Consider the following 23714-nt stretch of genomic DNA (forward strand, 5'->3'; position numbering starts at 1 on the left):
TATGGGTCTGCCATTTTGCATAAATATAGGGAGGCACCATTCATGCCGCATTCTATGGGGAGATGAGGGAAACGTTAGCTTTCCATCCCTGCCACTCCTACAACCCAATCCCCCAACCTGGGTAGAAGGGTAGGAGGACCCATCCTCCTGTCGGGAGGGTGGCTGGAGAGCATGCCCCCCTTCCTTCTGGGACCTCCAGCTGTCTGTGGCATATTTGCATGCCTCGCCCCTCATCCAGCCAACACAAGGTTCTGGTACCTGTAAGGACCTGCTGATTGGTCAGCAGGCTTGCCCTGGGCCCCACTCCTGACCTGAAGTGACTTCTGCCTGCTGGTAGTGGCATCACAGCTACTCTAGCTGTATCCCTGGGGGCAGGAGCAAGTATAGAACAGGAGTGTCCAGGACCTGGGCCCACGGGCAGATTCCTTGGGCCCCCTGGGAGGGGCTGCTCTCAGCCCAGGCCTTAAAAGGGAATTTACTGGGTTGCAGCTGCTGTTGGGACCTGAAGGGCTACCATGGGATAAGTGTGCTGGCCAACGGGGAGGGGCTGGTGGTGACCTGAATGTCCCTCTGCCCCAGCCTTGGCTTGCTCTGGTCTGTCAGAGCTGGTGGCTTGGCAGCCACTCGCTTTCTGTACAAGCCTTCCACACCTGTCCTGGAGGCTCTCCATGGTCCAGGGCTCTTGGCTGGATTGGAGTCAGGGTGTGTGAGAATCCTGTCCAATGAATTTCCATTGGCTTTTCAAATCTGGATTCGATCCATACTCCCAATATCCACATGGGGGTGTTAAGGAGCTTGAGGGCCAGGCTCTGAGTGTGTGACTGTGAGTGTGTGTGTGTGTGTGTGTGTGTGTGTGTGTATACACTAGGAGGAGAATGAAGACTGTGGTACAGGGGGGTGGGGATGGAGGGGAGAGGCAATCACACAAACCCAGGAGGCTGGTTTTGCTCAAAATGCTCTGTTTATTGCTCTATTCAATGACCATGAGCAAATTATAAAAAGACACCAAGTGTCTCTGTCTGCCGTGGAATAAATATTTAAAGTCAGCAATAAAAACACGTGGCTCCAAGATAACACATGTTGCCAAAGAGTCATGCATGCCCTGATGACGGGCTCTCAACACGCATGAACACGGGAACACACGCAGAGCTACACGCAGCAAGACTTCTGGGAAGGCTTTCCCACAGTAACACAGAAAAATGTTTCACACAGATCTGGGGCCGAGTCCCCACCCCACTCTCGGTGCTCCCCCTCTCCCTCCCGCCCCTCCAGGGCCCAGGTCCTCCAGGTTCACGGCCCCCATTCGTCCCCTTCCTCCCCAATGCCTCATAGGCTAATCACTGCTTCTTGAGGGCATCTGACACTCAGAGGCCATACAGGCTGTGATACTCCTCTCCCCCACCCCAACCCAGAGAGCTCTCCGGCCGCCGAGATCTCCCTCCCCTCTCAGAAGCACCCCAGGCTCCTCTCCCCACCCTGGTCCCAATAACTGGAGGCAAAATGCAATCCGTCTGTTGGGAGAAGTGGGGTGGGGGCCTGAGGCAGGCACCTCTGCCTGGGCTACTTAGGGGCTGGAGCTCATTACCCCTTTCCCGGGCTGAGGAGACACAGTGTCCGGTACAGACAGCAGAGATGGATGGATGGACAGACAGAATACGCTGTGGTAGAACGCTTGGGAGTGCGACACAGAAACATTTTGGGTCAAGTAGCAATGACCTGTCATTAAAAACTGCGGCCCCAGGTCTGAATGGTGTGTGTCAGGTCCTGGGGCCCCAGGCCTGGCCTGGCACATTCCTCCCCCGCCCTGCCCTACTCCCCAGTATATACAGTAGGAAGAGCTATGTTGGGGGGGCAAGGGCCAGGCTGAAGAGAAGGAAGCGGGAGAGGCAGGGCAGGGAGCAGGGGTGGCTGGGGTGAGGGCCCAGATTCAGGCTGGGTGGTACCCAGAGGACCTCAGAGGAGGAGTGAGGTCACTCTGGGGACTGGCGGGACAGCTGCTTCTCATAGAGGCTCATGACATGGTGCACAAACTGGTACTGCTCGCAGGTCTGGATCATGCCGCCCCTGCCCAGCAGAGACACACAGTGGGGATGGGGATGTCGAGGGATGGGCTGTGGGAGGGTGCCCCCCCCAACCCCGTGGAGTACCAATCATTCACGAGTGGCCTTGTCTTTATTCAGCTTGGAGCGGCCAACCCTTGCCAGCCACTTCCCTCTGCTCCTCCTTGTCCCTCCCCACTCTGGCACAGAGAGCAGAACAGAGACGACAGGACCCGCCTTTCTCAGCCTCTGGCCTTCCGGCCACTAGCTATTTCTCTTCCCTCTTTATCCAGCCACCAGCTGCCCGGAACCAGTGCCTGTTCCCATCAGTCTTCCCCACCTCCAGCCAGCCAGTCCATACCTGGCGTGTCCACCTGCCCCTCACCCCGTGCATGTGTCGGTCTCTCCCTTCTGCCCCTAAGGCTCTAGCTCTTCACGTGCCCCTGCCCCGCCTGTGGGCTGACCTGTCCTGACGGAGCTGGCACGTGGTCTTCAGGATGTCCACCACACCCTCCTGCCGCAGCTGCTGGCAGCAGATGCTGGTGGCAATGAAGCAGCCAGTCCTCCCAATCCCTGCGCTGAGGGCCGAGGGGATGCGTGGGGTGAGGGGGCGAGGCAGCTGTCGGGGGTGCTGCCCGGCCCTGGCTGGTGGCTAGGAGGACCCACCTGCAGTGGACGATGATGGGGGCGCAGTGAGGCCCCTCCTGCTGGGTGGCCTCCTCCACCTCTCGAACCAGGTGCAGGAGTGGGGGGGCCCGGTCTGGGGTCTTCTGGTCAGGCCAGGATGTGAACCAGTAATGCTTCAGGCCTCGCTCTTCAGTCCCGCTCTGCCCAGGAGACAGAGGCCCACCCCAGATACATTTGAGCTCTCTGGGCGCACAAACCAGCCCAGAGATGGAGATGGGATTGGAGGAGGGAGAACATAAGAGGGAGGACACAGGGTGCGGGACCTCTGGCCTCTGCCATCTACAGCACATCGCCCGGTGGTCCCAGACAAGAGACCCAACACCAGCTTGGCAGCGGGGGCTGATCAGAGGGGTTAGCGTTGGTCCTCACATCGGTTCGGCCCCAGCAACTCCAGCGGCATCCAAGAGAGGCAAAGAGATCCTCTCCGATTCATTCTTGTCTCCCAGGCCCTTATCTTAACAAACAGCCCAGTCACCCCTTCGTCATGTAACCAGAGCTCTGGGATCTTTCCTGTTGCCTCACTATGCTTGGCCAGCTGACCCCCACCCCTGGCAAGTGCTGTCATTTCCCTCCCTCTCCTCTATGCCCCCCTCCCTATCACTATCATCTCTCCCCTGTGCAGATCTCTCCCTCCCACTGACAGCCACATCTTCACACCAGTCATAACGGTCTGTCTACAGCACAAATCTGGACATGCTGCTCTGCTGCTCAGAAGCCTTCCATGGTTCTTAACTGCGCTACGAACAGACCCATCTCCTGCCTCTGCGTACTGGTACTTGATGCTCCTGCACTCCTAATGGTTTGTAGATAAAACCTCTGCACCCCCCACCCTCACCCCGGACACACACATGCATGTACAGCCGTTCTATCATCTTTGCCCTTACTTTCACATTTTTCTCTGCCTGGAATGGTCTCCCCATTTGTTTGCTCCTTGGTCAACTCTCACTCATCCTTCAAAACCCCATACAGCATCACCACTTTCAGGAAGCCCTCCCTGAGCACCCCAGCTGGAGGAGTGTCCTTCTTCTGTGATCTTAACCTATCCCTAGCTCAGTACTTACCATTCTATGGGTGTTCCTTGAGGAAAGTCCAGGCTTCAAACAGCTCTGTGTTCCTAGCACCCAACCCAGAACTAGGGCAGTTTCTTGCAAAGTTTTATGGAAAGAAGTAAATACCTCCCAACCCCAACTGGCCCCACAGTTCTTCCCTAACCAGTCCTATTGGCACTGAGATGAGACAGCCCCCACCTCCCCTCAGCCTCTCTTTCTAGGCAAAAAGGAAGCTGATTCCTTGAAGCCCTTGGTTATCTGGCTCTGACAGCTACCACAGCCTCTGGTCTCCCCACCTCCTGGCCCTTTCTGCCCTCTAGCCAGGCTTGTATCTCAGAGCTGCCCAGGCGGAGACGGAACAGCTCAGAGGAACAAGTCTCAGACTTTGAGCTAGACCCTGTGGACTTCTCAAGCTGTTTTTGGGTTGGGGGTCAGCTTCCAGGTACCTGATTCACCGCTTTCAGCTTTCGGGGTTATTACAGTGGCTCCATGTTCCCCAAATGTGGCTCATATCACTTCTCAAAAACAGAACACACTGATCCTCCAAAGGTACAGTCTCTTCTATTATGCCGCTCTTGGAAGAAGCACAACTTCAGGGTGGGAGGATGCCCCCAACCCCCTCTTCTGGGCTGTTTTGTATTGCTCATATTTTGTGTTTTCCTTTTTTCCCTTTTCTGTAATCACAACCTCCTTATGCAACCCAAATGCAGCAAGGAGTGCCTGTCCTCTGGTGGACAGATTTGGTACTACTGGCCAGATGCTCAGTATCCGAGGTGAAGGGGATGCTTTCAGTTGGGATCTAAATGTCTCCATGGTCCTGTTATAAGAACACTGCTGGAGGCAGTTGGAGACCCCTTATCTAGACAGTCCTAGATTTGGGTGCATTTGAGGCAGAGGTGGAAGGCATTATGAATGACAGTGCATACACACAGAGAGCCTAATAGCATGAAATACAATTGAGGTTTGTCCTGTTTCTGGCCTCCAACCCCATTTACCCCTCCCTCATCCAGGCTCGTCAGGCCCGGATGACACAGGCCTTCGTTTCAGCTGGAGTGGACTTTGGAGCCCTGTGCTCTGTGGAGTCCTCAGGCAAGCTCCCGCCCCCATCCTCCCTGCCCAGCCCGGCCCACTCCCAGGCCTCACCCTGAGGGAGATGAGTCGCAGCCGGTAATCCTCAGTGTGAATGACCTTCCGCACGGTGATCTCGACACCGTCATACACCACCTGCTCCTCTGGCCAGTACTCGGTGCACTTCTGTAGGGGCGCAGATCAGGATGCGATACCCTCCCAGTTCCCCGACCACATGCTCCCCAGCGCCCCTCCAGGGTCGGCAAGGAGGGATATGAAAGGGCAACAGGTTTGCAGTCAGAGAGTATTGGGTTCAAATCTCAGCTTCAGAACCTGTGAGTTTCTTCCCTTTTCTGAGCCTCGGTTTCCTCATCTGGAAAATGGGAGTAACAGCCATTTCAGAGGACATTTCTGGGGGTTCAATTAAATGGGCTGTTACAGGTACAGAAGTAGCCAGCGTCAGCCCTGGGAGGCTGGCAGGCAGCAGAGCATCCTGCTTAAGATCCACCTGAAGGTAGAGAGGCCACAGGCTCTGCCTCTGACTATCTGTGTGGCCCTGAGCAAACGACTTAACCTCACTGAGTCTCATACTTCCTCACCTTGACAGGGGAGTGAACACTACCAACATCACAAGATTGTTGCAGGCATTAATAGGGAAACAAGACGTTTAGCATGGGCACAAAACAGCCGACATCTGGTAATGATACAGGGGTGCCTACCTCGTTCATCTCCTCGATGTTGGTGATCATGACAATGATAGGCGTGTGCTCCTGCCACACCATGCGCCAGAAGTCACCGACGGTGCTGACGATGGGTCCCTGAGTGGCGATATACACCTTCTCCTCCCCACCGTAGCCCTGTGGCCAGCCAAGTCCAGGCTGTCAGGGTCAGGTGCAATGTTCCCAGGGCCCGGTCCCTATACTCGGGTTCTTCCCTGGGGCTGGCAGCAGCCACACTGGCTTAGGGACAGCCGGGAAAATGGATCCCATCGGGTTGGGTCTCCTTTTCAGGGAGAGGCCGTCAGGATGTGACTACGTACCCGGATGTAGTTGGCGTTGATGTAGGAATTCAGAGGGTCGTCAGGGTCTGGTGAGGTCAGACACACTCTGCTGTGAGGGTCTGGGGTAGGGGAGACAGGTGAGGCTGGGATCTGACATGTGTAATCCCTACAGGGCAGGGCCCACCTTGTCTGGTCCATTCACAGCACCCACGTTTCTTCTGTGACTCCTGAAGTTCCTTCTTCCCCTGCTCAGTAGCAAAACACTGATCCAACCCGTGGCCCACTGAGGCAGGTGAGGGCCCAGGATGAAGAGGAGGGCAGAATGCGAGACCTTGTGTCTCTACCTCTGTGGCATCAATGCCTGCCCCTTGCCTGTCCTTGTCCCTGAACCTCCCTGTACTCTCTGTGCCTTATGTTTTGGAGAAAAGTAATGGAAGGAATTACCTAGGGTTCACATCCTGGATGGCAGAGTCAGCAAGAGTTTGAGTATACACTCATCGACATGCTGTGCACATTTGTAAAGCACATGGCCTTTCTCAGCCTCACTTTTCCTGTCTGTAGGATGAGGGTAAAGATCCCTACTTCCTAGGAGTGTTGGGAAGATAAATGAGAAAACAGCTGTGAAAGTGCTATGTAAACCGTAAAGTACTTTATAACTACAAAGACTTTTAAGATATTGAGGATAAAAGCTGAGGGAGAATATGAGGATAAAAGGAGTAAAGCCTTCCACATCTCAGATGAGACTGTAGGGTCTTAGCAACAGACACATGTGGTTTTCTTCTTCTTTTTTTCCTGTTCGATCTACTCACATGTCAAACCTTATAACATCCTGCTCTTCCTCCTGGCGTAGGATCTGTTCTGTGTCAGCTAGAGCCTTTCTGTATCGACTGTTCTGTCAGACTCCAGAAATTGGGACTCAGATGGGGATGGTGTGTGGGGTGGGCAGGAAGGTGGCTGGGGATCCGGGTTACTGGTTGTGGTCTAGCTTTGTCACCAGCTGTCTTATTCCTTCCCTGAGTCTCAGCTTCTCTCCTACCAAGGGAGGGCTGGACTAAAGGCACTTCCAGCATGCACAACGTGGGACTCTCAAATGTGGCACAGGGGAGTGGTTGAGAGTCTACACCCCTGAGCCAGAGAGCCTGGGTTTGAGTCCTGGCTCTGACTTACTAGCAGTGCCACGGTGCCATTTACTCTCCTTGTGCCTTATCTATAAACATTGTGTTGCAAGGGAACATTCCTTGCAAGACAATCTCATCCTCATGTAAAGGGTAAAGGAATGACCTTTACCAAGTCCTTAGACTGGTGACTTGGCCCAGCATACAGAAATACTACACAGCAGTTCACCGCTGTTATCATCACCATAATTACAAGTTTTACCATGAGTTAACAAGTAAAAAGAATAATCCCAAACCCAGCAGGAGAAACAGCACAAGCTCTCGCTCTCCAGCTGTTATGCCCAGCCCTAGTGCCTGAGGTTTTGGCAGGTAGTTTTGGGGTGGGGGTAGGTGGGGGTGGAACAGTTCTGTTGACAGGGGTATAGAGGGGTGTCAGCCGTGGACAGAATGAGGGTAAGAGCAGGGGTAAACAGAAGTGGGGCTCTGGGTGACCAGCAGAAAAGAGGAGCAGGGAGTGATGCATGGGCCACCTCCCTTTTCCTTGTCAGAGCCTGCCCAGATTAGGTGTTGGAAGTGGGCGCTGTCCCCTCTCGCAAGACACGAGGGTCTTTTAATATTAAAGAACCGCTGTGGGAACGGGAATGGTCCTACTGACCCTACTGAGCACCGCTTCTGTGCCTGGCACTGTGCATGAGAGTGGAAACTCTTACATCAACAAGGCACAGTCCCTGTCCCCAAGCACTGTGCAGGCTGACAAGTAGTGTGCAAGCACCGGAGATAAGGGGATAGAGGGGGCCCCTAGATTTGTCTAGGGTGGCAAGGCTTCCTGTGCTGGGTTTGAGGGACCAGTAGAAGTAGCAGGGAACACCGTTATGTCTGATTCAAGTACACAGGGTAAGGTGGGGCCTGGTGAGAGATGAGCCAGAGAGGAACCTATTGACGAAGGGTCTTATAAAACGCACTCAGAAGTCTGGACCTAAGCCCAAAGATTACAGAGTGACGCGAGTGTTTGAGGGGGAGAATGACACAATTGGGTGTCTGTTTTGCATAATTTTGGTGACATGGTGGAAAATGTACAGGAGAGAATGTGGGAGGCAGGAGACCAGTGAGAAGATTACTGCAATGATCCAAGTAGCAAGTGCCAGGGGTCAGAGGGCATATGTCATTGCAGTCTGTGTAAAAGGCACCCCTGGGAACTGGGCAACATAGAAAGCCCAACACCCAAAAAGTCATTTATTTGGCTGTGAGGATGGAGAGGGGGAGCCAGATGTGAGAGGTATTCATTCATTCATTCACACTCACTCATTCACCCATTCATTCACTCATTCAGATAGCTGCAGAATGTCTACTATGTGCCAGGCACTATTTCAGTGCTTGGAACACAGTGGCAAAGAGACAGAAACTGTTCTCTTGCATCTTCATGCTGCCTGCTGGGTTACTGGTGACTCTGTACTCTAACTGTCCACAGATCTGTCTCTCCCACTAGCCTGTGAGCTTCCTATGGGCAAAGTCTGTGTCTCATTCATGTCTGCATTTTCAGCCACAGGGACATGGGCTCAGGAAACATGTACAGAATGAAGGTGAGAACAAACCTCAGCGTGTCCTGGATCTGAAAGGGGGCCTCTGCCAAAACTGACCTGCCCTCTTGTCACCTGCCCCCCACTGCCTCTATCCCAGTCTCTGAGGACACGGGGTCAATTCTTCTTGGCTACAGAGAAAATTCTCTGTTGGGCTCAGAGGCCTGGAGGCTCAGGGCACCACTGGAGGTGGCTAGAGACCTCTTAGCAATCCTGTGCCACGTGGAGTAATGGCCTGGCTCCACCTTCTGCCAGGAGCCATTCTGAGTGACCAGCAGAGACCTAGGTTTTGGAGTACCTGAGCCACCCCCTCCAGGTGGGGCTAGGTGGGTGGTGCCGAGCGAGATGAAGGAAGACGTGAGCAGACCTGCATAATGCATCCTGGCCTTAAACGGTGCTTTGTTTAACCGGAACTACCTAGAGACCGTGTAACCATGGCAACCACAAGTCGCTATTTTAAAAGTTAAAAATAAGTCATGACATCTTACATGCTATTGGAGATGCTGATGGCAAAACTGCTTTTTTAAAGCCTCGTCACTCCATAAACTGAGAGGAGTACGTTTGTGGGGATTCACTTTCAACAAGTTACCCCGCAAGCTAGCCCTCCGGCCCAGGGCCAGAACCTGGCAGGGCGATAGGCACACAGGGGCTTGATTAAAGTTACCTGAAAATGACATGCCAGGGCTGAAAAAGAAACATTAGGTCAACTGTTCTAACCGCCCCCAAAGGGGCAAAATCCCTATCAGAACTTCCAGGAGACTGCTCACACAGCCTTGCTTGAACACTGACTGATGGGCGCCTACTATCCAACGGGCAGCTCATTTCCTTGTGGGCTGGCTCTGCCTCTTAGAGGATGCGCAATCTGGACAAACTAAACTCGAGACAGATAAAAGAGCCCAATCCTGGCATCCCAGAGGCCTGCTTTAAAACTCGGCTCTGTACTTCCCGGCTGTGTGACTGTGGATGAGCCACTTAACCTCTCGGAGCCTTAATCGTCTCTCCTCAAAAATCTGCCCACTCTGAAAAGCCAAAGAATGTGAAAACACTTCGGTCACCACGCGCTGTGTAGGAGCTGCTGTTATCGGCACTCTTTCTTTCTGAGTTTCCACAGAGCCCAGCATAATGCCTGTCCGGGGCAATAGTCTGGAGAGTGCTGTGTGAAGAAATGAACTAACCTCTGCCCTCACCAGGCGACTCCCGCCCTCTGTCCCTTCTCCTCATGACCCTGGAGGCAGCTCTGAGTTAAGGCCTTCCTCAGGGTGAGGATGCACCCAAGTGAGGGTGCGCCTGCGCCCGCCCCAGGGCAGTGAGTACTCACTGGGAAGGATGGTTTTGTATCGGTTCTTCCGCACCAGCCCAGGGATGTCGTACTCTTTTGGATCCACGAAGTTCATGGGGATTTCCTGCAGGGGGATATGGGGGTGTGAGGAGCTGTGGGCTGGCTCTCACAGATGTCTGAATCCAGGGGCTGCTGTGCCCCTAACATCTAGTACAGGGACTGGCTTAAGTGCATGTAGTCATTCAACAAACACTACCGTAAGATGAGTTAGTGTACATAAAAAGCATTTAGAACAGTGTCTGGCACACACTGAATGCATAATAAATGTTATAATGACTGTTGATTAAGGGCCAGTCTGGTCCATAGCAGACCTCAATAAAGGGTTGATGAACAAAGAACCAGAGAAAACGTGACCTGGCCAATCACCGCCTTCTTCCACACTCCCTGTGCTGCAGCCACAAAGCGGCTTTGTAGATTTGTGTTCCTGTCCTGGGTATTCCCACCTGAGGACCTTGGGTTGTACGGTTTGCTCTGTGGTAATATGCACCCCATTCTCATCGTCTCATGTCCTATCCGTCTTAAATGCCACCTCCTCCAAGAAGCCTTCGCTGATTCTCTAGCAAGAAAATCAGCCTCCTTCTGAGCTCCTAGGGCTGTATGTGCACCTCCTGATCACATTCTGTGTCAGGAGCCCTAAGTCCGAACTTCTCTGCCTAGAATGTGAGGTCTTCTGGGATCTGGCCTTTCTTTACCACCGGCTGCTCTCAAGAGACCCACTCTCCAGTAATGCTGGTCTCTTCCTATTGCTAATATGCCATTCTCCATCTTACCTCCAGGTCTGAGCTCATGCCATTCCATCTGCAGGGAACACCTCTCTTGAACTCTCCGGATCACTCCACCCTGTAAAGTTCCCCTCCGGCATCACCTTCCCCCATGTCCTCTGGGATGACTTCCCAGTGTCTCTCGCCCCTTCACTCCCTTTATCTGTCCACACAGTTTAGCACGTGACCACAAAATTTTATAGTGTTCACTGTGTTTGGACCTACTGAGTACATGCTTTGTAAAATGAAGATTGTAATACTCACTTTCTAGGGTTGTTGAGAATCAAAAGAATAAAAAACATGTGCAAAAACACCCATGGAGTGGATGTGCAGGCTGTGTTCCTCTTTCCCTGGGAAAAACTGGCGATCTAATGAACAGGAAATGATAGGAAGGATGTGACCCCTTTCTTCAAGGGGAGGTGATGGCAGTGGGAACTTAGAGCAGGAGCAAATGCTGGGCTGGTCCAGGAAGGCATCCAGGGTGTGGGATGATGTAGGGAAAGCCCCGGGACACGGCCCCTGGACACAGCGGTGCTGGCCCAGTTTGAAGAAGACAGTCCCTGAAGGGGTTGGGAGGCATAAGGCTGAAAAAAGGGGCTGGGGCTAGCCCCAATTTGGGTAGTGCAGGCCATGCCAAGTTCTGCAGAATCTGGAGCAGTGGATCACTGGGTGATGGAGTTCTTCTCAGAGGAAAGAGCCATTCAGTCCATACAGTATTCAGGGTAGCCTGGGGCGAAGGGAGTTAGCAGGGAGGCACAAAGGTTCCCCATCCTCTGGCTTCTTCCAGGAGGGACTTGCCCCAAATACTAATGACCTCTCACCCATCCTGCCCACAGAGGTGGGCGAGTAACCTGATAGAGGCATTTGACTGAGAAACAGGCTTTTGGGCTCAAGCCCCTTGCATCCTCCCTCCTCCTCTTGGGGCCCTCTTTCCAGAAAAAAATTATAGGAATGTCTCATGGGGCAAGACTAGGATGTGCCAACACTGCCTGGGGTGGGTGGAAAGTTTGTTAATTCTGGGAGTCAGTATTAGGAAGCTCACTATTGCTACATAAATAAGCCTCATTTTAAACCTAGCCTTTACCAACAAAAATAAAGGTGATCTTCTGATCTCCTAGGTCTTAGCTCTTAACTGGCTGAGTGCTCAGGCAGGTAAAACAGGGATGTCATTTATTGGACCCCTTAAAGTCCAACAGGAGGCACCTGGAGGCTGTTGCAGAGGTCTGGAGAGGAAGTAATTAGGAGTACCTTAAGCTAGAGCCACAGAGGTGGGGAATGGTGTTTGATGACGTCAGACAGGAGGGTGGGAAAATGTGAGTCAACAAGAAGGCATTCTACGGCTTTCAAAGTGTAGTTCTGTGCATTAAAGACTTGGGAACGCCACTGTACACCAATCACCCGGACAGGCGCTTTGCACATGTTAGTGAGCTCTTTGATTTTTGCAACATCCCTATTATTTTTATCTCCGTTTTCCAGTTGAGAAAACTGAGGCCCAGAGAACAAACAGCTTGCCCAAGATAGTAGGAGAGCTGGTAATGAAATGTTAGTCTATCAGGTGCTGAGTTCTAGGCACCTGTTTACTGCCTTGCTAGGTGGGTGACAGACATGAGTGGAGAGGTCTGACCACCGTGGGGTAGCCGGCTCAGGGGACTCACAAAGAATTCTGCCTGCAGCAGGAAGGGGTCCAGGGCCTTTTCATGAAGCTCCTCGGCCTGGAGGACACGAGAGGCGCTGAGCAGGTACTCGCGGGCCGACTCCTCGCGTGGAGACATGAGATAGCCGAAGCCCTCCTCATTGCAGCCCGGCGTGCACATGTCCAGGGTCAGGGAGACGTTGGAGCCCCTCCTGGAAGGACCGGGAGAGGGGGAGTGAGTCTCAGGGGCAGGGAGGGGCATCAGTTGGGGACCGTGGAGCTGGAAGATGAGGGAGGGAGAGATCAGGGGTGGGAAGAAGGTGGGCTCCAGACAGCATCCTTGATCTAAGAAGCACGAGTCTCAGCCCCAAGGCTTAGGCCTGACTCCCCACATCCTGCCTCCTGCAGTGGAGTAGCTAACTGAGTAGGGAGTTGGGACCCCTGTTCCAAAGGTTCCATCTGAGGCAACCTCCCCTGGAATCTCCTCTGTCACTTATTGGAGGTAGTGTCCAGCCCTGTGGCCCCTGGGAAGCTCTCCAAGAGAGGGCACCTGCCTAGAGCAGAGAAGCAGGGCTCGACCCTCTGTACCATGGTCCTAGCCCAGCAGTCTGGGCCCAGGCTGCCAATGCCAAGGAGAGGCCGGGCCCCTTGGCTGTCATGGAAAGAGGGAGTTCCAAGGGCGGCACCGCAGCGACAAGGATGTCCACCCTGGACAAACTACTGTGTTCAGTGTCTAAAGGCACAGAACAAGAAGGGCCCTCATTATACAGAAAGGCAAACTGAGTCTCAGCGAGGGGACAAAAATCGCCCAAGCTCACGCAGTAGAGGGGTGGCAGAGCTGAAACAAAAAGCTAGGTTTTCTGACTCCTCATCCAGTGCTCTTTTTATGACATCATGCAGGCAACTCAAACCTGGTGTGATCTGGCTTACCCAGCTGGGGTCTGAACACAGGGTGTCAATACCTCCCCAAGTGTGCTCTGTGGAACACTATGAGAAACTCTATAAAGAAAGTAGAGTTCTGTGGTCAGGTGACATGGAGGAATGCCACACACTATCCCTTTGTTGATTTACAACTAACACAAGCATGTTAAAGGCTCTGACAAGTCTTGCAGTAAAAAAAACCTACCCAAACTTACTTGAGCACAGGAATATATGTGTGTGTGCCTATGTGCACACTTGTGTATGCCTATGTGTTTGTGTGCAGCAATAGTATTTCTTAGCATTCACCTTGGGGCATTCTTATCTGAGTTCATCAGACCTGAAGAGCATGTGTCTACACTGGCTAAGCTATGAGGTCAGCTCAGTACTGGGCACAGGGAGTTACAGTCAGGCACCTGCCCTTCTGATCGGGAGATGAGGGCTCCAGGGCCCATAGAACCCACCCCTCCTCCACCCCTCCCACCTCTCCTGCAGACCCATGGACTTGACGGTCAGTGAGGCGGGGTCAGTCTCAGGCTTGATGTCCATCACGCAGTCAAACACAGGAGTCTCGGGGACAGCATCCAGGTCCAGGAAGTCATCCTCGACCTTCTCCTCCATCCACTCGGAGTAGGTGAAGGAGGGCTGGCGGCTCACCGACTGGCGCCTGTCCTCGGGGGGCAGTGGGGTGGGTGGCTCTGGGGGAGCCCTCAGGAGGTGCCACACCTAGTTGGGGGTACACGGCATCATGGACTTGGGACCAAGCCGCCGGCCCCTGGCTGATGGGCTACCCATGGGATTGAGCTCCCTGCGCCTTGATGTGTCTAGAGCAGTCCTGCTCTTCTAGGAGCTATGTGCAAGGCACTGCCTCTCACCTAGGTGGAAGGCTGTGCTCCCCATCTTTCCTTCCTGCCCCCTCCCTCCTCCAAACCTCAGCTGCTTGTGGATTGAGGGCTTCTTGGTGGGGTGTGGGGGTTCCTACTCCACTCTTCTCTTTGACTCAGCTTCTTTCCCTAGCCTAGAACACTGCAAACCAATTTCAGGAAAGAAAGTTCCTCTCACTCCAGGCTGGACACACTAGTTGAAGCAGACAGATACCCCATTCTCGGCCCTATCCAGAACGTCTAGTCTGTAGGTCACATGGGAGCTGGTGGGAATCAGCCTCGGCATCAGAGGAGGGGAGTACTGAGTTGGGGTCAGAAGGCACCTTACCAGGGCGGTAACGAGGACCACAGACAGAGAGACCAGCAGCAGACTGAGGACTTCCCAGGTCCCGCTGCCCAGCCAGGCCTGGGGGACATCAGACAAACAGGTCAAGGTGGTGGGAGGAAGAGATCTCACCTGTTTCAACAGGACAGAACCGAGTCTTAAAACTTTGGATCAGTCTGGGTGGGGAGCAGGGAGAAATACTTCAGGGGTGCGGTAGTATCTTCTGAACTCAGAGAAGCCCCAGCGGGGTTGATGGGACTGGACAAGGCCCCAAGTGCTCCCTCCTATCCTGGGGGGAGATCGCCAGAGCTTACTCACCATGGATCCCAGCTGTTCCAGAAGTGTGAGCAAGGAGGAGAAGAGGTCTGTGGCGTTCTGTGACCAGATGGGGCCATAGCCGCTGAGCCAGAGCATCCCGCAGGCAAGCTGAGACAAGCGGACTGAGTTCGGCTTGGGCTCCTCACCCCTATATTCCCACCCACAGAGTTTACCTTCTGCCTCAACCTGGCCCCCCAGAGAAGGCCTCAGGACTCTGCCTGGAGAAAAGTGGACTAAAGGGAACCAAGAGAAAGCCCTTCCTAGAGGGGACCCCTCAGCTACATACATGAAAAAGGAAGACTCCCAGAGTTGGCTTTATAGACAGGAAGTCCTCAGAGAGACGCCTGCAGAACTAGGGGGTTGGGAGGGGCTGTGTTCCTGCTTCTGGGGTTAGGGAGGGAAGGGTGTAAGGGGCTTAGCTATCGAGGCTGTAGCTCAGAACTCTAGGCTTCTCCTTATGCCGCCAGCCCAAAGGTTGGGAGTCACTGAGGAACACTAGGAAGGTCCCTCATCTCTCTGTACCCCAGGTAGCCATCTTGGGGAGGAAGTGGAAGGATGTCCCTCAGCCCACACTCTGCAGGCCCTCATGAAGCCTGCGATGTCCTTACCAGGAATTGGGAGGCAGCTAACAGGCAGAGGCTGCTCCTGACAGTGAGGGAGTGGCTCCCGGTGCCTTGAGGTGATGGCTTCTGAGCTGCCTCTGAGGGCGGTGAAGGAGGTGGGGGCAGTGGCATCTCTCTCTGCGAGTCCGTGAGCCCTTCGGCCTGGTCCAGCGCCTCCATCACTACCGGCTCGGGGAGACCTGTGGAAGGCGGACAGCAGGCCGATGACTTGGGCCCTGCCGACCCACGGTGGGCTGCTCCTTCTGGGGCTGCTGTGGTTTCCTCTCAATCCGGGATCAGTCAGCGTGGCTCCACTTCCAGCAGTCACCCTCGATTAGCAAAGCAATATTCACCTACCTTCGTCAGAAAGAGCTAAGTGTGGGTGGACAAATTATTTCTCTTTTATTTCTCCAGTAACAGAGTTAAAATGGCAGGAGGTTTTTCGGGGAGTTAACACCGTCGTGTTTACGCAGCTTCATTCTTTTCCATTTCTTAAGGAAACAAAAACCAACCACCTCAAACTCAATTAAAAGAGAGAGAACAAGACACGTATTACCAGGTCGTGAACCTGAACACCCCACCCACACCTGCCCTTGGCGTTTCTGACTCCCGTGCTCTATGCCCTGACTGGGGCTGGAGGCTGGACGCTTGACCAGATCACAGCCACATGCCCCTCTCCCATCATGAGACCCCATGCTGAAGGGGTATGGGGCAGTCAGGGTGGTGTGGAGGAAAATCCCGGCATAACAGAACTGATGATAACCAATGCCTGGGATTCAGTTCTGGGTCTGTCCCTAGTTGTGTGACCTTGGTAGTTAGCTCCTCTCCGGGCCTTAGTTTCCACACCTGGAAAATGGGGGTTAGGCTCAAGTCTTGGTTTTCTAACCGTGCTTTCCGGAGCCCTAGCATTCTCTCTGGCGCACCAGACATGACCAAGTGTTCTGCGTTCCTATGCCTGTGGCTCGACTGTGGAAGCTCTGTGTGTCCCCATTCCACATACCGGGTTTCCTCTAAGATTATTTCAACACAAACTTCCACTACTAAAGTAGTCTGAACACCACTGGCTTAGGTCTGAGGCCGTGACTGCAGCCACTTTGGTGAGCCCCAGGTGTTGAAGGTCCCCATCCAAACCCACATGTCTCAGTCTATTGCCAAAAAGAGAGGAGTCAGCAACATGGATGTGTACAGCTTGACAGTGGTGATGGGCCTGACCACCCATCACTACGTAATGGGAGAATGGACTCCTTTTCTGGTCAGGCGACAATGGAACGCCCACAGCCAAGACCATGTGAAGCCAATGTAGTTGTTTGTCCATGTGCTTGCTTGCTCAGGCTACGAACATTTACCGAGCATCTCCCATGGCCCGGATCAGTGTGGTGTAGAGCCCAGACCTTGCAGACAGCTGTATTTCTATCTCAGGCTCCTCCTTCCCAGATTCCAATCCCATATGACTCCCCATTTGCTGTGTGCCAGCCGCACTCCAGGTAGTTCCTCAGGTGAGCCCAATCTCTGTGCTTTGCACATGCTATTCCCTCTGCCTGGAACATCCCTTCAACACCCTGCTCCACCCTGTCACCCTGCCACACTTTGCCAGAGTAACTCCAATTCATCTTATAGAACCCAATCAGATGTCACTGGAAGTAGGTCCTGCCCTATCGTATATGTCCAGCGCCCGAAGCCTCTCCTTCATTCCACCAGCAGCAACGGTACACCTGGAACGTAGGAGACCCTGCTTTGAGGGCTTTATATATGCTAATTCACTCACTCTTCCTAGCATCCCTATAAAGTTGGTAGTTACTATTATCCTCTTTTTACAGAAGTGTATGAGGTTTAGAGACTTGTCCAAGGTCAGCTAGCTAATAAATGGTCAACACAGGTTCGCATCGAGGCAGCTGAGCAGGTTCTAGGCTACATTACACCAGCTGAATATTTGCTGAATATCATCTCCCCCACTCATCTGTTAGTTCATAAGGGCAGGAGTGGTATCAGTTTTGTTCGTCATGATTGCATCCAACACAAGCCCTGGCACGTAAACCCGCAGTAAATACTTACCAAATGAGTGAACGATGATGGGTAAGTGATCATATTTTACTCAGTTTTCTCACTGATAAATGGGGATAATTATATATACTTTGAAAACCTGTGCTAAAGACTAATACTATAAATGAAACACCAAGCATGGCACTTGGCATCTCATAGGTATTCAATAAATATTAGATTTTAATAATGATTACACATCATTCCTGTGTGGTCTGTAAAACAGACCAGTGGATTCATGTTTACAGTAAAGTTCATGAAGTGAAAAAAATCTAAGCGCTGGTGGAGTCAAAGGGGGATAGAGGAGGGCATCTGCCTTTGCCCGTAAAGGCTACAGTTACTAAACACATGAGCACACAGCTCAGATCCTGGCCAGAAAGGTGAAAAAGGAAAACCTGCTACCAAGATAGATCATGTAGGAAGCCAAAAGTTTCCACTATTGACAAGCAGAGGGAAGGTTGGTTACTCAGGTGGCAAGGTTTCCACCCTCACCCTCTCCAAAAGCAGTCCATGGGTGGAAGCCGCCAAATATGGAAGGCTGGGAGGGACACACGCCCAGGAGCCACGCGGCCTGGCTCTGCGACACACACGCTGTCTCCCTGGGTCTCGGCTGCCTGATCCGTAAAGAGAGGGGCTTGAACCAGAACTCAGCGCTTCTCAGATGTTCCTTTCATCCTTAGAGGACAGGGAACATGGGTCTTTGGGGAATAAACAATAAGCTCACCCCATCTTGAACTTGGCTGCTTTATTTTAAAATTCATGGGTGCTCTTTGTTCTAGACTATGGTATGTCTGTACTTGTTTTGATATTAAAATAATATGTTTTTTTCCCCTCCCAAAGCTTTGAATCAAATTTATGCTTCAGGAAAATATGCTATATTTATACTGTGGCTTTGCCCTCAGGGGTACACACACTCCAGTCTGAGAAGCACGGAACCTGCCTGCAATAAAACATCAAGCCACTGTTATAAATGACTCTGTAGATGAATACTGAATAACACAGCAAGAAATTTTGATGCTATGGATGAGAAAGACAAGGTTAGAAAACAGTATGATCTTCCTGGCCTTATAAATTAAGAAAGAATAAGTGCGCACATACAAAGGTGGAGAGGATTTGATGTACGAGGAGAGGTTACCAGGAGAACATGCAGCGCAGTGAATGCGCAGCACACAGCGAGTGCTCCATAAAGGTTGCACATGGTAAATGGGAAGAACGGAAGCCAGGTATTACCAACAGTTCTCTGGAGGAGGGTGAGATTAGAGGCGTTTCTTTTTCATTGTTTATATATTCTAGATTTCCTTCAATACACATATACACAAACATATATGTATACGCACACATACACATATTTGTCGTGGGAAAAAGGTATTTTAAGAAAGAGATCACCATTCTAAGTTTAGATACTGTCAGGCCTAGTTAATATTCCCAGGTTTTGGGTCCTGACTCCCACCTGTCACATCTAAATGCACATGGTGAGACATAAGAGATTGAGAAAGTGTGCATGGCTCTGTGAGACCCACCTGGCTCTGTGAGACCCACCCAGTCACAGAAGAGCAGCTCAGAAGACAGTCCCCTGATAATGCATGATCACCATATTTGCCTATGAAAGATGGCAGGTTAATTAACTTTCAGGAAAGAAAAACTGCAGGCTGGCGGGGCCCCTATGCACATCTCAGAGACAAAGCTGGAGGCTGTTTTTTGCTTTTTTCTTTTAAAACCATAGCTCTGGGGGCCAGATAAATCCAACTGGCAGAGTCTTACTGAGCACCTGATAGATGCCCACCTTTCAGAGCCGGGTTTATTTAAAAGCTTTTCTGGGCAGAAATCTAACATTTCTTTACTCAGGAAGATATATGTTCAAACACACACTATATTCTGCATTAAATTTTGAAGGGGTTCTTGGTTAAGAACCCCTGGTCTTGGTGGTGGGGAGTAGAGGACTATGACAGGAAGTGGTGGAAGTAGGGGAGGTGGAGAACTGGGCTGATTTCAGTCTCTGCTCATTAATGTGTGAGTCCAACACACAACATGTATCGAGCACCAATCATATACTTTGCAAAGCACTGGGCCAGGCTCAGTTCCTGCCTGCATGGACCATTGTGATCCTGGACCCACTTGTCCCGCCGGCCTCCGGTCCTGCTCCTAGAGATGACGTCAGCTCTTCTCCTTGCCCTGCCCACCCTTCCACTCACTATCTTGTTTTGGGGATTACAATGAAACCTTGCTGGGCAGGCTCTGTGCAGTTCCCAAAGTCCTTCTGCACGCGCAGCTGCATTTGCTCCTCAGCAGCCCTGTGAGGTAGATATCATCATCATCAGCCCGTTTTATCGGTGAGAGGCGGCTGCTTGTGTCAAGGGCTGGCTTTTCAACAGTTCACAGCGAGGTAGCTGCTTTGCCACGCATGAAACCCTGACTCAGAGGCGGCCTGCTGACAGTGATTTAACGTCGCACCAGCTCCTCATGCGCTTGCCTCTTGTGCAGGGTGAAGGGGATTTTCCAGGCATGGAAATTGAAGCTTAGTGGGTTAAGTAGCTTGCCCAACTGAGTACAGACCTGACATTCGAACCCAGGGCTTCCTGACACCAAGTGACCTTTCCATTTTGCCACAGTGCTTTTCAGGAAAGGGTAACTGCAACAAAGTCAGGAAGGTGGTAGGAGTCTGGGAGGGAGGGAGTCCCTGTATCTGTGGGAACCTTGAACCCCAACCAGCTGCATGAGGGTAGGGAGGGAGTGGTATAGATTTTATACCTGATCTGGCTGATGGCTCCTCATAGGCTATACAGTATGGAGAAGAGAGGTCCTGGAAGGCTCCTAGGAGCTCAGTATCCCAGGACAAGTCTTTAGGGACCCTGGGTAGAGCCTGCAGGCAAATGGTCTTTAGATTTACCTGGGGCATATGGAAACACTATGATCCCTGTTCTGTCACCTAGCACTGGATTCTCACCATTAAACTCTGCAGCTACTGCGTGCCCCGCGGCTGGTACCGCCTGAGCTGGAGAACCCGTGGCTGCTCCTGTCAGTGACTCATGCTTGGAGCTCCCAGCTGCCAGCTCACCGGAACTGGAGCAAAGGCTGGTTCAGCCTGTTCCTGTTTACGTGAGGAGGGAGGTTGGTTCTGTCCCATTCAGCTTTTCTTCCCTTCCCAAACATGGCCAGGGGGACCTCCCAGCCATGCCCACCTAATCACGGGGGGCTCTGGCCAAAAGAATATCACACTCAATCCTGCCCACGCTTCTAGAACCACTGTCAGTCAGAGCTTGACAGGCCCTGAAGGATATCTGGTCTAGGCTGCTAATTTCTCAGACAGGAAAACAGGCCCAGAGACGAGAAGCGGCTTGTTCAAGGTCAACAGGTAGCCAACAGCAGAGCCAGGATGTTGGCTGCTACCATCACCACTATAAGCCTATGCATACTGCGTGTCTACCACATGCCGGGCGTTGCCCTAAATGCTTTATATATATATTAACATATTTAGTCCTCACAACAATCCTAGAAGGTAAGTGCTACTCTTACTCCCATTTTACAGATGAAGAAACTGAGGCACAGGGAAGTCGAGTCTCTTGACCAAGGTCAGCTAATGTATGAATAAGCTAAGACTAGAACTCAGGCAGTCTGTCTTCAGTGCCTAACACACTAACCAACATTACCCAACACACTAGATGAAAACTAATTCAGGTATTCTGCTCTCCACATCATGTTAGAGAAATCTCCAACACTCCTACCCCTCAATGTTTCAGAAGTGTGGCCTCACCTATCTGGGAGGTGGTGCTGGGTTCCATAGCCTATCACTGTGTCTTAAATCCCACCATGAGACATGGACGCTGGCGTACAGGATGACTGCTTTTATCTTAATTTTGGGATAGAGGGGAGTGTGGGTGGGATAAGGGGAAAACCTAAGCGGTTTTCTACTAGCTTTCACCTGTGGAAGGGTTTAACCAATAAGACTCACCCTCCTCATGCTCTTACTCTGCTAGCTCTGAGCTAGGCCCATCATGAGCCTTATGCTCATTAGCAATGCCCAGAACCATGCTGAGGGTTAACGTTATTGTCCAGTCTTGCATGTGGAGCTACAGAAGCACAGAGAGAGGTAGAGGCACTTGTTCAGGGTCACAGAGTCAGAAACTGGCAGAAGTGGGAGTTGAACACAGATCTGTGGGATTCCACTGTCCATGATCTTTCTGCTAGTCCAGAGAAAGGTCTAGAAACCCACAAGGAGACAGGGTAGGGCAGACTGGCCAGACCTGCTTTGAAGTTCTACTTGGGTAGGCCCTAAATGCAGAACGGAGGGAGTTGCAGCCAGGGGAACTGAGAAGGGGTAGAAAAGTGTAGAAAGAACGGGCCCAATCAGCCACTTCTGCCTCCGCAGTCGCCACACCCTCAGCACTGCCCTGGGTTCTGAGGGACGGCTGGGCCTCGCTGGGCAAGGGCACTGCTGTGGTCTCTGTCCTCACTGGGAGAAACTGGAATGGTGGTCTCATTTTCTGTTTCCTTTAGCAGCAAACTAGGAGTCAGAGGAGATGTGTTGGGGTGAGGGAAAATTCCCCCAAAACGTTTTCATCTGGCAAACATTTGCTGAGTACCTGCTCTATGCGCTCAGGATGTCTGGTGTCTTGTACTAACGCTGACCAGCTGGACCCCTAAGAGTGAGAATGCTATAGAGAAGAAGCATGAGAACTACGTAAATTGACTAAATGTTAAACCAGAGCCTATAATGTGCTGCTGCCTGACCACAGGAAACCTACAGACGGAGGAAGGTTTCTGCTGGGATTATCACCTAACTATTCACCCACACCATGAAAGGAAAACAGGAAAACAGAGTCTTTAAGTCACACCCTACACAAAATAAACCCAATCAACCATTCATTCCCTACACCAGGCCACCTGGAACCTATAGAACAAAGGCCGAGATTGCTAGCACCCTTTTCACTCTGCGTATCCATACCTTTAGTGCTGCATACTCACACCATCAAAAGAAAACAGGTAAACAAAGCCTTTAAACTGTAATTCATAGAAACTAAGAATCACATATAAATCGGATTTATTTTAACACGTGGAGTCTCATTCTCCGTCTTTGAAAGGAGACCATGCTCTGTCTATGGAGTGTTATTCCTTCTCTAATAAACTTTCCGTCTGTCCCTCTCATTCTGTCTTTGAGAAGAGACCACAATGTCTGTGGCATGTTATTCCTTCTCTAATAAACTTTCCTTTTGTCTCTAATTCTGGCGTGTGTTTGATTCTTTCCTTTGTGCAATCAAGATCTCTCTCTCTCTCTCTCTCTTTCTCTCTCTGTGCAAGACTCAAGTTCCCACTCAGGGGGATCTGCCCTGCATCAAGAACAGCCCTGGTGAAAAATTTCCAGTCCCTCCAGGCTCCGGCCAAAGCCAAACTGATGGTGGGTGTGGGGTCTTGGGAATCTGCACTGGCTTCCCACAAACCCCTACAGATACTCAGTCCAGCTGCCAAATCCGCAGATGGAGGTAGCAAGACCACAAGGACCTGGGCCAGCAGTGAGTGTTTGATCCCTTTGGATGGTAAGCTAGCCGAGGGCAGGGCCCAAGTTCTTATCATCTCTACATTCCCCAGGGAGGCAGAATGGCATGGGGGAAAGGAAACCCATTTTGGCATAGGAGGATTCTGGAAATAAAACATGTATGCTCACCATTTATTAGCTACATGACTTGGGCAAGCTGTTTAACCTCTCTGTAACTTGATTCCCGTGGTAGTCTTCAGACGTGTCTGTGAATTCTTCAACATTCCTCCCATCAGTAGGTGGAGTCTGTGTCCCCTCCCCTTGAACTGGGTGACTGCCTTAAGGATGGGGATGTGGCAGAAGTGATGCTGTATGACTGTTGAGGCTAGGTTTGAAAAGTCCACGTGGCTTCTGCTGGTTCTCTCAGGACACTTGCTCTAGAAACCTTCAGCAGCCCCGTAAGAAATCTGGGTACCCTGAGGCTGCCTTGTGGAGGGAGAAAGAGAGAGAAAAGAGAGAGCAAGAATGAGAGAGAGCAAGTATATTAGACCCGGTGGGTGCTCAGGAAATTCTGAATGCTGAATGGAGTGGTCAGTCCCGACACTGAGCAGGCAGGCAGTGAAGCAGGAGGGTACCTGCAACTTTGCCCAAGTGGACAGTCAGAAAATCACATGTATGGGAATTCTGTGTGTTGTGTTGAAAGCCAATGTTTTGGGAACTCACCTCAAACAAGGTGAGGAAGCTATACCACAAAGGAGCGGGGTGGGCAGCTGTACTGTTCTCCCCATACTTCCCCCTCCACCTTCTAAGGCTGACACACAATGCAAGCCAGTGGGTCTGAGGTTTGGGCTAAGCAAGCTCTGCCTCCTCCAAGCCATAGAAGTCTACAGTG

At 51.8% G+C, this 23714-nt stretch overlaps 1 protein-coding gene across 1 annotated transcript; it reads right to left on the reverse strand.

Annotated features, from left to right (window-relative positions):
* Positions 1-942: 942 nt before the first annotated feature.
* PTPN5 (protein tyrosine phosphatase non-receptor type 5) lies at positions 943-22999 on the reverse strand. Its single transcript, XM_016164946.2, is given in 14 exon segments — positions 943-2064; positions 2504-2617; positions 2706-2866; positions 4919-5029; positions 5563-5700; positions 5883-5962; positions 9854-9938; positions 12291-12480; positions 13671-13912; positions 14399-14527; positions 14714-14821; positions 15322-15515; positions 20297-20422; positions 20425-22999. Coding segments are annotated over 14 exon segments (1824 nt in total). The 5' UTR covers positions 20477-22999; the 3' UTR covers positions 943-1970.
* Between the last annotated feature and the right edge of the window lie 715 nt (positions 23000-23714).

The sequence above is a fragment of the Rousettus aegyptiacus genome, unplaced genomic scaffold (assembly GCF_014176215.1).
Source record: "Rousettus aegyptiacus isolate mRouAeg1 unplaced genomic scaffold, mRouAeg1.p scaffold_m13_p_5, whole genome shotgun sequence".
In the NCBI taxonomy this organism is placed as follows: Eukaryota; Metazoa; Chordata; class Mammalia; order Chiroptera; family Pteropodidae; genus Rousettus; species Rousettus aegyptiacus.